The sequence below is a fragment of the Pan troglodytes genome, chromosome 14, assembly GCF_028858775.2.
Source record: "Pan troglodytes isolate AG18354 chromosome 14, NHGRI_mPanTro3-v2.0_pri, whole genome shotgun sequence".
In the NCBI taxonomy this organism is placed as follows: Eukaryota; Metazoa; Chordata; class Mammalia; order Primates; family Hominidae; genus Pan; species Pan troglodytes.
In genome coordinates, this window is record NC_072412.2 from 25,417,084 (window position 1) to 25,434,207 (window position 17,124).

Below are 17,124 nucleotides of genomic sequence, written 5' to 3' on the forward strand. Positions count from 1 at the left end.
CCCTAACCCCATCTCCCTCATGCCCCCTAATAAAGGAGCTCTCATATTCTCACATGGTCCTGTCCCTGTGGCTACACTTAGTTGGCCTAGGACGGGCCTGACTCAGCCATACCAGAGCCCTTCTTGGGATTTTTAGAACCAGAATTGAGAAACAGTCAATTCTTCGCTAATGAAAGCCATTGTCTGACGTAAAATTCAGCAACTATTGGTGGTCATGTTTCCCGTTGTGTGGAGGAAATGAGTCCACAAAGGCAAATGACACCCACATGGTGAAGGGGAGAAGAGTAAGATATTTTTGAAAGTATTTTTTATATTCTTGTTATTTCTAAGGTCTAAATTATATTCTGGATGCTTGCAGAGTTAGTAAGGAAACTTTCTGCATCTATAGTTTCTTTGAAATTTTTTTAAAAATCAGGCCAGAAAGACAGAGTGAAAAAAATGAAATATTAAAAAAAGGCTCTTGGATTGATTAATCTAACTTGTTCTTCCTTGTGTCGAACACTGTGCTCGCATGTAGATGGTTAATATGTGCGGGATGAACGTGCCACCTGTAGAATGAGAGGTTACATGCTTTCCACTGAAAGCATGCCTTAATACTGAGTGAGAAAGTGGAAGTCAAAGTTGTAGAGACTGCAGTGATTAACTATGAGAAGAGCTACTTGGGCTTTTACATTAATATATCATGAAGCACTCAGTCCTTTTGCAACTATAAAAAGCCCTTTTTAGAGGCAAGACTGAGGCAAGATACTAAATGTTTTACAATGACTGTCCTCCACCTTTACTATTATTAATGTCCATTTCAACATTTATTGAAATCAATCCAATGAAACACATTCTAATGAAATATAATTACGCAAACAATATGTGCTTGGAACTGTAGGGGATATAGAGATGATTAAGGCAGGAACTCAGTCACTAAATTTATTAAGGGGCAGATTTTTTTAATCGCATAAAATAAATGATTAAAATACAAGGTAGCTATAATGAGTTACAAATAAAGTGCAGTGGTGCCAGGGCTGGGGTAGAGGTTCATGATAAAGAAAGGTCATATCTAGTTGCAAGAACTGGGAAAGACTTCATGACCAAATTAAGCACTTGGGGGATGGGTAGGACTGTAAAGGTCAGAGATGGTATGAGGAAGCATCTTAGCCCTTAAGAACCTTAAGAACACACAAAAGGAGACACTTAAAACTAAATATTAGATGCTGCTGTTCCTAGCATTAGCCATGCTCTCCTATAAGGGGCCCTTAGTGGCTATCTCTTTCTCAGCTCCCCATCCTGATACCATTTTACAGGGTCAGCTTACCTCCTACCACCATATTCCTCCAACCTAGCGTCTAGGCCTCTAACTCTCACCCTGGCTTCAAAGAGAAAAGCAGATCTTGCTCTTCCCTAGTCCAAGGTTAGCTTCTTTTCCTGCCCCAGGAAAAGACTGACAGTCAGGACTGACATTCAGGATACTCAGTTGACAGTGAGGACACTCAATTCCTTCAGGGAGAGTTCACCTTCACCCAGAGTGAAGCCAGCCAAAACAGTGTATAAAAGTACATTTTTAAAAGTCTGAGGCCAGGTATGTGGCTCATGCCTGTAATCCCAGCACTTTGGGAGGTTGAGACAGGAGGATCACTTGAACCCAGGAGTTAAAGACCAGCCTGGGCAACAGAGCGAGACTCCATCTCTCAAAAAAAAAAAAAAAAAAAAAAAAACTTAGCTGGGTGTAGTGGCACACGCTTGTAGTCCCAGCTACTCAGGAGGCTGGGGAGGAGAATTGTTTGAGCCCAGGAGTTCAAGGTTGTAGTAAGCCGTGATCGCATCACTGCACTCCAGCCTGGGTGACATAGCCAGACCCTGTCTCAAAATAAAAACACAAAAAGACAAACAAAAAAGGTCTGAGACCTTCAGCGTTCCAGAATAGCGTGTATAATTGGTACAGGAGGTGGGGAAGGGGGACCCGATACAGTGTAGGGGCAAGCTGAGTCCCATGCCTCTTCACAACTTTTCCTCCAGTGTGGTAGTTTGATTTCTCAAGATCCATGAGTAAATACGTGCACAAAAGACACATCCCTCAAAAAATACAAAATACATTGTCTAAGGAAGAATCTTTTAAATCCATATTCAGAAAATGATGTAATTCTTTAAGGATGCAAATGAGCAGTTCTGCTAGAGAGTTACCCAATTTTCATCACTGAATGGAAACAAATAATATGCCATTAATGAAAGCTTACATTTGTTTTGTGCTTTGCACTTTGCAAAGAAAAAATTCTAGGCTCCAAGAACACATTAGTAAATGACAATGCAGGATTCAAACCCAGTATACTAAAATACTCAATACTTATATAGTATGCTAGGTAAAAACAATTTAATTTTACACAGTGGTGAAGTCACTAATTTTCTCCAAGGAAAACTATATAAGAGAAAGCCCTTTGGAGGCTTTTTCACAAGATGATATCATCATCATCATCATTGGTATATGGATCTTTTTGAGATAAACATGTTTATTCATTCATTAATTTAACAAGTGTTTACTGTGCATCATTATCAAGGCATGACACTAGGTTTTACAGAAGATGCAAATATGACTTCCTATAACAACTTAGGATCTAGCAAGGTAGAGGAAATAAAAGATGAAAGGAATTTGATAAATACCACAGGAAAGGTGGAAAAAAAAAGTGTTAAAAAGTTCACATTAAAACTGCAAAGTTTATATTCCCTTTGGGAAGTGGGGAGCTTTAGTGGAAATGGTAACAATTGGAAAACCAAAAATTAAAAATAGACAAGGGGGGTAAGATAAAATGATAGATTAGTATCAAGATACCAGGACTCCTGAAGCAGGACATATTGCTACCTTAAAATTATTAACAAACTAGTTCCCATGGATTTAGATCCTTTCTGTAATCATAGCTAGAAACTGGTGTTCTTATAGGTAGTATCGCAGAAGGCTGTACTGTACTCAATACTTCCTGTATATGGATAGGAAAGGTTTGGATGGTCATCTGTCACAAGAGTAACAATGTTTAGGAGTAGCTTGGACACTGGTCATTGATTCACTTTTATTGGTGCTTGTAATGTCAGTATGTTGACATCATTGTGCAGCCCTTATCAGATTGTGAACACCAAGAGTACCCCAACTGCTGGCCCGCGAGCTGTTTACAAATATCATACCGGCTTTTATCGATGATAGTGGCCTTTACAATCTGGAGTTCAGAGTGGCACAAAATGTGTTTCTAATGCAAACGACTCTCCTTCCCACGTGCACCTCTTTGATCAAGTTTGTGGCTGAAATCAGACTCTAGTTAGATCGCTGTAAAAATAAAAATAAATTTTCCCCAAGTGATTGAAACGAATTTCACCCTAGACTACGAGTCCCATCATGCAACGCTCCCATATTCCCACCGTGTGGGGCGGAGTCGTAGAAGGGGCGGCAGCGGCGGCGGCCTGTGCATTCTGGGTATTGTAGTCTGGGGCCCGGCCACCGCTGGGGCTGGTTCCACGTGGTGCATTTGGCGGCAGCTTTGGGCAGTGGCTCCCCTGCTCCCTCCACACGGTCCTCAGGGTGCCAGCGCCAGCAGGGGCGGCCAGCCACCGCGGGAGCGGGCTAGAGTGTGGCCCGGAGGCAGCCCGAGGCTTCGCGACGTTTTTGCGACAGCCGCGGCCGTGTTCCGCGAGTGCCCTCCCTCCTCCTCTCTTTGAGGAGGTACCGGCTGTTGTGCGGCTCTGCCTTTCTGTTTGAGTGTATGGGAGAGTGAGTGAGTGAGTGAGTGTGAGCGTGTGTGTGAGAGCGTGAGACGTGAGTGCGCGTGTGAGAGGACGAGAGCCCGCCTGGCCGCCCCGCAGCTCCCGCCGCAGCAGGAGCAGAACGCGCGGCCGGAGAGCGCAGCGGAGCCGGCGCCCAGGGAGCCCGCGGGGACAAGGGCAGAGACACCGCTCCCCACCCCCAGCCCTCGTCCCTCGGCTCTCCTTCGCCGGGGGATCCTCCCCGTTCCTCCACCCCCGGCCGGCCTCTGCCCCGCCGTCCCCCTGGATGTCCCTGGCGCTTTCGCGGGGCCTCCTCCTGCTCTTGCCGCATCAGTCGGGCTGGTGCTGCGGCCGGCGGGCGTAGAGCGGGCGGGTTCCCGGGGGCTGCGGCTGCCCGTGCTTCCCCGGTCCCCACCCCTGCCCCCCGGCCCCCCGACCCAGCTCTCCGGCCTCAGAGGCTGTGACAATGGACTATGACTTTAAAGTGAAGCTGAGCAGCGAGCGGGAGCGGGTCGAGGACCTGTTTGAATACGAGGGCTGCAAAGTTGGCCGAGGCACTTATGGTCACGTCTACAAAGCCAAGAGGAAAGATGGGTGAGTGTGTGTGTCTGGGCCGGTGTCCGCGCTGGGCGGCGCTCCCGCAGGCCGAGGCAGGTAGCCCGGAGGGAGAGCGGGCCGCCGGGGTGCCGGGCTCTGACTTCCTCGACGCCGGCCTCTGGCTCCGCCAGCCAGGTTTGGGGAGGAAGTGGTGTACGAGGGATCCAAACCCACGAGAAATCCTGCGTGCCGCGTCTGTGTTCTGCTCTGGTGGTAAGAGGCAAGATGAGCCTCTGCACCGTGGGCTGTATACTTTTCAAGGATTTCAAAGCTGATTCATGAAAAAATTCGTTCTAAAACGCCGGGTTAAATGTTTTTTGTTTTTTTTTTTCCTTGGTCGATTTATTATGGTAACCTTCTGGGGATTTCCTAACCCGCCTCTGGAGTGTCATCCATCGGTCTAGAAGGAAGGCTGTGATCCTTTCCCCCACCAGTTTGTGATCGATTTTTTATCAAATTTGTATTTTATTTGAGGAAAGGAAGGCAGCGAGTGAATGTGGTTCTGGAGAGAGTTCCCCATAGTGATCATCTGCAACATAAATGTTGCAATTGCTATTTAGATATTATTAGCTGTGAATTTTTACATAGAACAATGGGGGTTTGGTGCAGGGTGGGTGGTGGGGAACAAGGCAAGTGACATAGGGACTATCTCGTTCAGGCGGTTTCCCCCAAATTTAGCGGCTGGCAGTGAACTTTAAATAATCCCTTTGCTTTAAATATTCTTCCCTAGTAACAACTTAATTAAACCTATGACTGGTAATGCTTCCAATTTAGTTTCTTAACAGGCAAGTGAATTGTTCATTTTTTCTCTTTGTCAGTAGATGAATGTCTTGTAATATTGACAAAAGAGAAGGCAATTCTTAGTTGGGGGGAAAATATATTTTATTAACTCCATGTTTTCTTGTAAAATGGATGTTGTCTCTGTTGCCTTTGACAGAATAGAAAATTATTGAAAAGTCAAAGCTTATTATATAATCCTTGGATTTTATTAGAAACGAAGTAGCTTTACTTGAGCATCCCAGTTTAGTCACCTGCTCTATGATGTTTAATCACTTAAAATTTCCAATTAGGTAGGAGAGTATGTTCAGACTACATTAGCACGAAAAAAAAATTCATAAAGCTGAAGTTCCCTACTGTGGGGGAGGGGGGCGCATATTTACAAATACTTTAGTATTCTGGATGTTGGAAAGGAAAGTGTATATTTATTGGACATTTTTCTTAGATTTACTGAAGTGTCTTTCTAAAAGTATTTACAATGGACTCTACGAGGAAGATAGGAGTTCTAATTAATTTGGAATGTGTATTTTAGTGCTTTTATGCAACAGTAAAGTGGAACAGATCGGCAGAAGGTAGGGATTTGGATTTGAAAACTTGATATTCTGGGCGCCGCACGTATTTAAAAGTACTTTTTAGCGGAATAGATAGTCTGGTGACACTGGAGAAATCAGCGTCTGGAGATATTGCTGACTCTGTTGTTGTCTAATTAGACTTATTGTTGAAGTTTTACTCTGTAATGACGTATATTTTTAAAATTATGTTTGTTAACTTACCATACAATATTTCTCAAAAGCTTTAAACCATCTCCCCTTCCCCCAGTATTATGTAATTTTGGGCATATTCATAAAATCCCCAATCCCATGAGATTAGACATTACAGTACATTTGACCAAACTGACATGTTATATAAAATTCTAGCGCCTTTGCATTATTTTTAATCTGTGTGAGAGAACCCGGTTCTGTTTTCATAAATTACCAATTTAAGCTAATAAAATATGCATATTTGTTTTAACGTTGTACATTTTATTAGAAAACTAATACTGTGTATTGGCAGGAGGTACTTAAGCACATTTTATATCTCTATGGTCAGGTTTTAATTTAGGCCGTTAAGAATAATTTGAAAGAATAATTTCAATATCTTTGAATTTAAAGATAGTTGAAGGTATAATGTATGGACATTCTTAGTCATCTGTGACAGCTGAAAAGTAACATTGCATTTTGGAAAAAAGAACTTATTATTTGTAATCCTTGGAGTTTGTTTTCCATCAGTCTTTAATGATTCTCTTTATGTGATGAACTTCTATTTTTAGTGGATCAAATGTCAAGAGAGTTTTAAAATTACTATCTTTTAGAGATAGTTTTAGAGAGTTTTAAAATTACAGGGATTTTTTTCGGTTTGACTTCTCTTTTGTAACCTCACTCTGGTAAAATATCGCATAGTATTTATGAGGTTCTTTTGATCTTATGTCAGTGAAATGTAATTTAATGCATTTTAGTCCTGGTAAAATAAAATTTGTGGCTGTTTAATCTTTCATAATAAGATGATGATCAAATAATTTGTTTCTAGTATTGATTTACTTTCAAATTACATTACATATTCTGCAGCTGAGATTTGTTCTCTAGGCACTCAGACGGTAACACCTTTAAGGAGAACCTGAGATTTTCTATAAAAGGAAGTAACGCAAATAAGCTTGGTTTAGACATATTTGACTATTGAAATGAATGTATGTAAACGTTGTATCCTTTCAGTTGCCCAGTGAGCATAGAACATGAATAATTGGTAAAATAATTTAGACCAGAGAAGTTAGCTGCTTAAATTATTAAGTTTTAGGAAATAAAATAGCTTCAAAGATTCATTTCTTTGACTTACTTGAGGCATGATTGCATAGTAGGGAAAAGGGACCTTTTATAACTTTGTTAATTTCACATTATAATAGAGTTTAAAGAAATGCACAATAAATCTTGGGATTAATTTGTTCTCACTCGTGTCGCCATAAATGAGATAGTGTCCTTTGTGTCTGAACACTTAAATGGTACTCAGTGGGAAGCAGGGGGGTTCATTTTCTTTCTGAGTTGATTGTATCTCCTCTTTGCAGAGTTTAGGCAACCAAACTAATTTTGTTTTAAAGAGTAAGAAAGCGTTAGAAGACAGAAAACAATTTGTGTTTTTAAATTCTAGACTTCAATATTTGCACTGAATGTTTGGATAATTTAAAATATCAATTTGGGATAAGAGGTTTTTCTTCAAAAAAGAAAAACAAAAGGCATTTTCTTAGTAGGGTTTTTAATCTGTTATAATCTATGTTCCAAAGAATAGATAATTATGAGTGAGGAATGAGTGTGTGTTTGTGTGTGTGTGTGTGTGAGAGAGAGAGAGAGAGAGACAGATACTGCCAACTTTCTTTGGGGCACATTTGTTGAGAGCCCAGAGATTAGTAAGTAGGCAGTGATAATGGCAATAATAGCTAAATTACTGAGTAATTAAGTTTCAGGTCCTGGGCAAAGCACTTTACATTCATCATCTAGTTAGTCCTCACAAGAAGTATATCAAGTCAATTCTGTTATTTTTCAGTTTTCCAGTTGAGGAAACTGAGGCTTAGAAAGGTTAAGCAAATTTACCCATGAGTACACAGCTAATTAAATGTCAGCTAAGATTAGAGGATTAGGTGCAGGTTTTTCACTCCAGAGCCCATGCTCTTAACCATTATGCTTCCTATAATTAATATATTGAATAAGTAAAAAAATAGTTGTGGAGTTTGATTTCTAGTGGGTTATTCAAAAACATAAATACCTTGTAGAACTATTAATATTTGCTTCAATAAACTGGTGTACTTTCTGGGTATATTGCTGAAGCACCCTTTTTTTCAAGTGCTATAAAACTGTTTATGTAGATATATGGGTGTGTCTGTACGTATATACACAAACATACTTGTGTATCTAGAGGGGTGTGTGTGTGTGTGTGTGTGTGTAGGACTAAACTCTAATGAAAGCCACGTGGAAGCACTTCATCTAGTGGAAAGAACTCTAGATGAGCGATCCTGGAAACCTGAATTTGAATTCAGACTGTGCTTCTGATAGCAGTATGACCTTGGGCAAGTCATTTGCCCTTATAGCTCTTAGTAGGGGGGTTTCAGCATATAATTTGTAGGGTCTTTTCTAGTATTATGATTTGAGGAAGTAAAAATTATGAACATAAAATGTAATATTTTTTGCAAGATTAGGCAAACAACCACTAAAAAATTTTACTTTAGATGATGGTGCATTTCCATATTTTTTAGTCTCATGCTTTAACATTGATTCTCATCAACTGCCAAAAAGCTTGGTAACTCCCAAAGACCTATCAGTTACTTAACCCAACATGTCTTACGCTACCTTGCCATTCCTCTGTATTTATCTCTTAAGATATTGAGGATTTATGGACTAGTGCCTGTTCCCACTCCCTTGAACCATTCAGTTGGTGGGCAGCACAAAGGAACTCTTCTGATTCAACCTGCATTGAAGCATCCCATTACCTTTTTCCCCTTCTGAATATGGCGGAATGCTGTATCTAAGTTCATTTTGATTTAAATATTTCTTTAGATGTCAGAAATGCCAAATACAATATGTAATTTCTATCACTGGAATAGTGATGTATACAATAAAGAGTATTCCTTATAACCTTCTAAAAATGTGACAGAAGGGGACAGTTAGTCCGCTGTGTCTGCAGGTCCTGCATCTGTAGATTCAAGCAACTGTGGTTCAAAAATTTTCGAGGGGGTAGGGGGGAAGGATAGTTGCATCTCTACTGAGCATGTACAGATTTTTTTTCTTGTCATTATTTCCTTAAAAAATAGAGTATAACAACTGTTTACAAAGCATTTACATTTTATTAGGTATTATAAGTAATCTAGAGATGATTTAAAGTGTGTGGGAGGATATGCGTAGGTTATATGCAAATAGGACACCATTTTATATTAGAAACTTGAGCATCTGTGGATTTTGGGGGACGGTCCTGGAACGCACCCCTTGTGGATACTGAGGGATGACTGTATTTGCTGTGTACTTCTTATTTCCATGTGGTTGAAGTTACCTACCTTAGATATCAGTGCATTCAGATCCGCTATTTAGGCCACGTTGAGATTTCATGCTTAAATTTCATTTTTTTAGTAGCAATACTGGAAAATCAATTCATTTGGGATTTGTTCATGTGAGTTATTACTTTTACTGTGTCTTTGAACATTTGAAGAAGTCAATTACTCATTCATTCAACAAGTATTTATTGGACCCTTCTATGTGCCAAGCACTGTCCAAGGTATTGGGAATGCAAAGACGAATGAAGTATTCCATTATTTGGGGAGATAACTACTGGGGAAACAAACATGTAAATGTTGCAATTCAATAAGCACTATAATAATTAATGCAAGGTATATGGCAACACAGAGAAGGAAGTCCCCAACTGGTTAAGGTTTTTAGGAAAAGCTTCAAAGTTTACAGTATTTGATTTGGATCAGAGAAGACAGGGAAGGTCTCATCAGAAAAGACATTCCAACAGGAATAGGACAAAGGGATTTTTTTTTAAATTGTATTTTCTGCAGACCCCAGCAAATTTTGTGGGTTTTAATTTTTCCTTGCCATGCCTTTCTTTTCCCCTTGTTTTCCCTGGCCAGCATTTTCTGAGTTCTTGCTGTACGTGTAGTAGTATATATATGCACTACAAATGTTCCATTGTACCCGTTGGACATGGTGAGGTACTCATTATTTAACAGTGGAGATAAATTTATCAGCGTTTGCACCGAACACCATAATTGTGTGTGTGTCAGTTTTCAATCATGAGAACATTGGCCATTCAAGAAAAGCAGCCTCTGAAATCCAGGGGTCTGATTTAAGACTCTCTCATGTGTAAAACTGCCATGGCAGAACTCTGTTTTGCCTGGGGCTCTGGTTGGCAAATGATTCTGCTTTGGCCTCACCTCCATGAGGAGTAAGGAGTCAGAATTTCGTATGCTGCTGAGGTGATGGATGGTAACAAATTGGAAGGGGAAAGAAGTTCTTTTGCTACTTAGAGTTTAGGAAGTAATGGAATTTCTCTTGTTGGGGCTCTGATGTGTGGAAAGATGAAAGGTAGGGACAGGGCTTCTGGCATGCTGAATTTCAGCTAGGAAAACAGAAATAATGAAAAATTATAATTATTATAGGCCATTTGCAAACGTAACTACCTTGACAATTAATTCTCTGGGCAAATGTGTTCTAATTCTGATTTATAAACATTTGAAATGTGATTCATTTGTTAGATGGGAACTATGTATGGCAAATCAGTGTTGATAAATAAATTTGATTCCCTGTGACTGGTGTTAATCTTTCTTGTAGTGCCTTTCACTATTGAATCCAATCCTCATTGTCTCTTGACTCTTTTTCTGTTCTTAGCTGCTGCTAGAAAATAAAACTCTTACTATCCTTTCCTCCTTCAGAACACTTTGTGAATTTTTTCCTTCACACCAGATTACGTAGCCTTGGTCATGTTACTTAGAAATTATCTTTTCTCTTTAGCAATCTTTTATCACCTCAAGGCAGCTCTTGATGTCACTAAAAGGTGGCTTTTACCTGTTGTTTTGACCTTAGTACTTAAAGACTGTTGGTATCATGATTCTGAATGAATATTCTTTAATATAGTTATTGTCAAAGTCCCAAAACCAGTCCTTGCTGTAGTAAGCTGCCTTTACTGATGGAGTTACGTTATGTTCTTCAGATGTATTGTAGCAGAAAAAATGCTGAGAGCTCCTTTTTAAAAATTGAGATATAAGTCACATACCATAAAATTCACCCTTTTAAAAGTATGTGATCAGTATAGTGGTTTTTAGTAGATCGACGAGGCTGTGCAACCACCATCACTGTCTAATCCTAGGACATTTTCATGACCCCAAAAAGAAACCCATTAAGCAGTCAGTCCCATTCCCCTCTCTCCCCAGCCGTTGACAAGCACTAATCTACTTTCTGTCTCAGTGGATTTGCCTGTTCTGGACATTTCATATAAATGGACTAATTCAACATGTGGCCTTTTGTGTTTGTGTTTCTTTATTTAATGTAATGTTTTCAAGGTTCATCCATGTAGTACATGTATCAGTAAGTACTTCATACCTTTCTATGGCTGGATCATATTGCATTGTATAGATATACCACATTTTGTTTATATATTCATCAATTGGGCATTTGGGTTGTTTCCACTTTTTGGCTAAAATGAATAATGCTTCGATAAGCTATTATGTGTGACTTGTTAGGTGGACGTATGTTTTCAGTATATACCTGGGAGTGGAATTTCTGGATCATATCCAAAGCAGCTGAGAACCAATTTTGAGTGACTTTACATTGACTTTGGTTTAGGACCAAGTTCTTTGTTCTTTGTGTACAAGACCTGACTAGTCTATTTTATTCCAGGACAGTGCTCACACCATAATCTATTGCAGTAATTCTGAAACAGAGATTCATACAGCTGCTCTCCTCCATCAACTTAGACCACTCTGACCTTTTCCTCAGGCAGCACCTTGTGCTGGAATTTTTTTTTTCTCAGGCAGCACCTTGTGCTGGAAATGTTTTTTTCTCAGTTGAAATGTACTGACAGCCTCAGAAAAAAATCCTAACTACGTATCTTAACATACAACTCCAATGAGTCCCACTTTACCCGTCACCCTGCAAAACATAGTCATTCACTGATATATTATGTAACTACTTCAGTGTATATGTGGTTAATGCTTATGTGTCCTTTGGGTCTTTCAGGTGAATGTTTATGGGTTAAAATTATAGATTTCCTTTAGGGCAATGATTGTGTTCTCCCCAGCTCTTGGCATATTGCCAAATTTTGACAGGTATTTTGTACTTTTGTGTATGTGTGTGTGTATATCTGAAATTCATGTTTGAAAATCTTTTTTCTAAACTTGCTAACATTAAAAGCTTGAGGCATATTACGGGAAGAGTAGAAAAGTAATACCTGTGAAAATACCAGGAGAAGCAAAATTTGATGGGTTTCCTATGTTTTTACCCAGAATGGCACTGAACAATACCAAAATCAATCCAAAGGCAAGAGCAAGCTTGGTAGTTGGCTGAATCGAAATGGAAGGCCAAGGTATTTGAAAATTGAGCCACTAGAAATAATATTTTTTTCAAATATACTTTGAAAATGAACCCTTTAAAATGTGGATCAAATCTGTATTTCTAAAATTAAGGAGAACGTAATTAGTTTCTGAATCACAGTTGGCATTTAATTTTGCCTAAAATCACTGGTCTGTATAGCATGATCATTTTATTTGAAATTTACCTTTTGTTACATGAGTAAAAAATTATTTAGACTAACTTCTATTCAAGGTAACTCAGTTACTCATCTCACTAGACAAGTTCTTTAAAGTCTATAACTTTATTGTAATCCATGAATTCTAACAAATAATCATCCTACAGAGAGGAATTTTTACATCATGATGAAGGGCCTACTCTGGGTGTTTCTAGACATTTGAATCTATAGGTTGTTTAGAGGACTAAAGGGATTGAATAAAAAGAAAACTTGTCAAGTCGTGCTAATGTAGTTTATATTAAACAAGTCATATTTTTGAGGAAAGAAGGAGTAGGTTTTTTTTGTTTTTTGGTTTTTTTTTTTTGAGACGGAGTCTCGCTCTGTTGCCCAGGCTGGAGTGCAATGGCGCGATCTCCACTCACTGCTAGCTCCGCTTCCCGGGTTCACGCCATTCTCCTGCCTCAGCCTCCCGAGTAGCTGGGACTACAGGCGCCCACCACCACACCCGGCTAATTGTATTTTTAGTAGAGACAGGGTTTCACCGTGTTAGCCAAGATGGTCTCGATCTCCTGACCTCATGATCCTCCTGCCTCAGCCTCCCAAGTGCTGGGATTACAGGCGTGAGCCACCGCGCCCGGCCGGGAGTAGGTATTACCTTTTTTTTTGAGCCAGAGTTTTGCTCTTGTTGCCCACGCTAGGGTGCGATGGCACGATCTTGGCTCACTGTAACCTCCGCCTCCTTGGTTCAAGAGATTCTCCTGCCTCAGCCTGCCGAGTAGCTGAGATTACAGGCATGTGCCACCAGCCCGCCAGATTTTGTATTTTTAGTAGAGACGGGGTTTCACCATGTTGGTCAGGCTGGCCACAAACTTCTGACCTTAGGGATCCGCCTGCCTCGGCCTCCCAAATTGCTGGGATTACAGGCGTGAGCCACCGCACCCGGCTAAAAGACTCCCTTTTTTTTTTTTTCGAGACGGAGTCTCGCTATGTCACCCAGCCTGGAGTGCAGTGGCACGATCTCGGCTCACTGCTAGCTCCGTCTCCTGGGTTCACGCCATTCTCCTGCCTCAGCCTCCCGAGTAGCTGGGACTACCGGCGCCCGCCACTACGCCCGGCTAATTTTTTTGTACTTTTAGTAGAGACGGAGTTTCATCGTGTTAGCCAGGATGGTCTTGATCTCCTGACCTCGTGATCCGCCCACCTGGGCCTCCCAAAGTGCTGGGATTACTGGCGTGAGCCACTGCTCCCAGCCAAGACTCCCTGTAAGTAAATGAGTCTCCTAATGTTTTATTATGTGACTTTCTTTGCAAAAATTAAGTTTATACCTAATTTCCAAGAAAATGTCAGACAGAAAGCAAGACATACTTGTAATTTATTTTTTAATGCTGACTTAATGTTGATTTTTTAAAGTGTAAAATTAAATTATTTACATATTTGGCATCTCATTATGGTTTGCCTTTAGCTACCCTTCTTTTTTTTCTTAAAATTAATTAATTAATTAATTTTATTGAGACAGGGTCTCACTCTGTTCCCTGGGCTGGAGTGCTGTGGTGCAATCATGGCTCACTTCAGCCTTGAATTCCTGGGCTCAACTGATCCTCCCACCTTAGCCTCCCAAGTGGGTGGGACTAGCACATCACCCCTCCCAGTAGCTGCAGTTCTTTTTGTAAATTTGTGTGCTTATAATTTATTTGGTAACTATTTACTGAATGTCTCTTATATGATTGGTTCTTGTACAAATTTATGGGGCACACGAGAAGTTTTCTTAGATGTATATATGCATAGTGGTGAAGTCAGGGTACTTAGGAAGTTCATCACCAGACTGCAGTGCATTTTTGTTTAGTACTCCTACTCTACTATCAAACATTGAATTTATTTCTATTACGTTAATCTATATCTGCACCCTTTAACTCACTTCTCCTCCTCTCCTCTCTCCCCACTCACCCTTCCTAGTCCCCTTTATCTATTTTTCACTGTCTACATCCTTGTGTTCATTTTTTTGTAGCTCCCATGTATGAATGAGAACATATGATATTTGTCTTTTTGTGCCTGGCTTATTTCACTTAACATAAGGATCTCAAGTTCCATTCACGTTGCTGCAAATGATATGATTTCCTTCTTTTTTGTGGCTGAATAGTATTCCATTGTGAATATATGCCACATTTTCTTTATCCATTAATCTGCTGATGGACACTTAGATTGATGCCATACCTTTGCTGTTGTAAATAGTGTTGCCATAAACATGCGAGTGTAGGTATCCCCTTGATATACTGATTTCTTTTCCTTGGGGTAGAGATACGCAGTATCTCTTTGATTGCTGGATTGAATGGTAATTCTATTTTTAGTTTTTTGAGAAATCTTCGTACTGTTTTTTATAGTGGCTGTACTAGTTTACATTCCCACCAACTATGCTAGGTTCTGTGCCAGATGTAGGTGATTCAGCAGTGAACAGCCCATGGTCTAATAACTCTTTAGGGAACTTACAGACTTTTGAGGGGCATAGGCAGGTAAACAATTGTAATATAGTAGGATAAGGGCTGCAGTAGGGAAAATTGTAGGTTGCCATGGAAGTACCTAATCTGCCCTTGGGGAGCTCAAGTATATTTCACTTGTGACTTGAAAGATAATTAGAAATTGTGAATGGGCAATAAATAAGAGTTAGTGGGGGCTTGAGGAGTTATAGTGCAGATGAGAGAGGTAATATCACTCGTGGCTCCAGAATTACTTTATAAGGAAGACGGTGCTGTCTAGATGAAGAGGCAGTGCAGTAATGTGTAGTAAGCAAGTTGCAACTGAAATTGTTTATTTGAGGTAATTTTGGGAGCTTGTGTATTATGGGGGGAAGCTATCCTTTGCAGCTGCCACTGAGTAGCATGCACAAAGACATGAAGGAAAGATGGTATGTACGGTGAGACAATTGAAAGAATTTCCGTGCCAGATCTTGGAGGGGTGGAGGGAGAGGTATAAATAATCAAATTGGGGAAGTAAGCAGATTGTTGTAAATCAAGTCATGGACTTTGTACTTTCTTCCGAAGTCAGTGGGAACCATGCTTAGGGTTTTAAGCAGATAGTAATAAGTTCCGATTTCTCATTTAAAAAGATTGCTTGGTAACACGATCAGAATGGCCATAGGAAGCTGTGGTTAGGAGAATGTAATAGTAATCCAGGTGAGAGATGCTAGTGACTCGAATTAGGGAAGTGAGAGAGGGGATGAGGAGGGAGAATTGATAGGACTTGTTGATTTATTGGATATGATAGATGAACAAGTGAGAACCAAGGATGATGCCCAGGTTTCTGGCTTGGGCAGCTGGATATTGCCATTCACATAGCCAAAACAGAAAGAGGAGCAAGCTTGAGGTGGAAGATGATGATTGAGCTTTGATATGTTGACTTTCAGGTACCTGTTAAACATCTGAGAAGAAATGTGCATTAGGCAGATATGTAAATGTAATGTTCAAGAGAGGAGTCTGGCTAGAGTTAGACTATGTACTTAAAGTACTTAAAGTGGTAGCTTTGAGTGGTGATGAAATTGCCTAGGGAGAGTGTATAGAGCAAGACAAGGGCCTTGTATAAAGTGCGAAGAAAGAGATGTCTACCTAGGAGGCCAAAAATTGAGTCCAGAAAGGAGAAAACCCAAGGTTGCCATATTGTATAACAGGAATCGTGGAGTGTACAGCTTATTGGCTGTACAGGGCAGCTTGGAGAAATACTAGGACCTTGTAGGTAGAATAACAGCCAGGAAGACTCTTTCCAGGAGTCAGAGATAGGAAGTGTCACATGTGGCTCAGAGGGCAAGGGAGATAAAGAAGTGTCTGGGTTAAATAAAATAAACGAAATAAAACTTCAGCTAAAGATTTTTGGATACCAAAGCTTAAGTCATAACACACTTTGTAGGTTTTATTCAGCGTTTTTGGTACTTTGATGGTTAGCCTTATTCAGAGCAAAGCAATGAAAAGCATCACTGCCATTCCTGGTTCTCTGCTGGCTGTGTTACTGAAGTGAAACCTGTAGATGCCATTTATTTATTTTTTACTCCATGCTATTCAGGATATTTCTCATTTTTTAATAAAAAGAAAATGGCTTTTTCTTTTTCTGATTATAAAAATAATGACTCTTCATTGTGATGAATTCAAATAGTCCAGAAATGTATTCTTAAAACCCTAACTCTACAATTAGGAGACAATTAATATTTTCCTTGTCTTTCCAGATGACTTTGAATATATGTATACATTAATAACATCTATGATCTTACATTTTTTCATTCAAAAATATTATGCATCTTTCCATGTTGGTAAACGTAGCTCTAAATCAGCATTTTTAATTATTGCTGAGTATCAGATGATACGTATGCATATATTAATAAATATGTAGTCAACCAGTTTTTTAGGGATAGATGTTGAAGTAATCTCCAAATTACAGCCATTGCAGTTAGCAAGGGATGTCAGTAAATATGCGTGCAGTTCTCCAGTGTCATATGAAGTCCTTGAAGTAGAATTTCAGGTCAAAGGTCATATACTTTCAACAACTATATTTCATTATGAAATAAGATGGGACTATGAAATTAATATAGTCTCATGATAAAACATTTAAATTGTACATAAGAGTACCCAGGAAAATCTAAGTCCCCCTTTTACCTCAGATTGAGCTTCCACTTTTTAGGGATAATTATTACCAGTGGCTCCTTGTGTATCTGCGTATAGAAGCAAATATATGTATGGGTAGACTTCAAAATTTACTTTAGTACTTTATTCTTTTTGA

The 17,124-nt window shown here is 39.8% G+C and overlaps 1 protein-coding gene across 8 annotated transcripts in view; it reads left to right on the forward strand.

Annotated features, from left to right (window-relative positions):
• The first annotated feature begins 3,455 nt into the window (after positions 1 to 3,455).
• Positions 3,456 to 17,124, forward strand: part of CDK8 (cyclin dependent kinase 8) — a 151,246-nt gene continuing 137,577 nt past the window's right edge. Inside the window, exon 1 of one of the 8 annotated variants that reach the window (XM_009426760.4) lies at positions 3,456 to 4,329. In XM_009426760.4, coding sequence (XP_009425035.1) covers positions 4,202 to 4,329 — 128 coding nt within the window. In that variant the 5' untranslated portion in view covers positions 3,456 to 4,201. The remainder of the gene's footprint in view (positions 4,330 to 17,124) is intronic. The other 7 variants (XM_063792003.1, XM_509595.8, XM_063792002.1 and 4 more) reach the window with 7 other exon arrangements.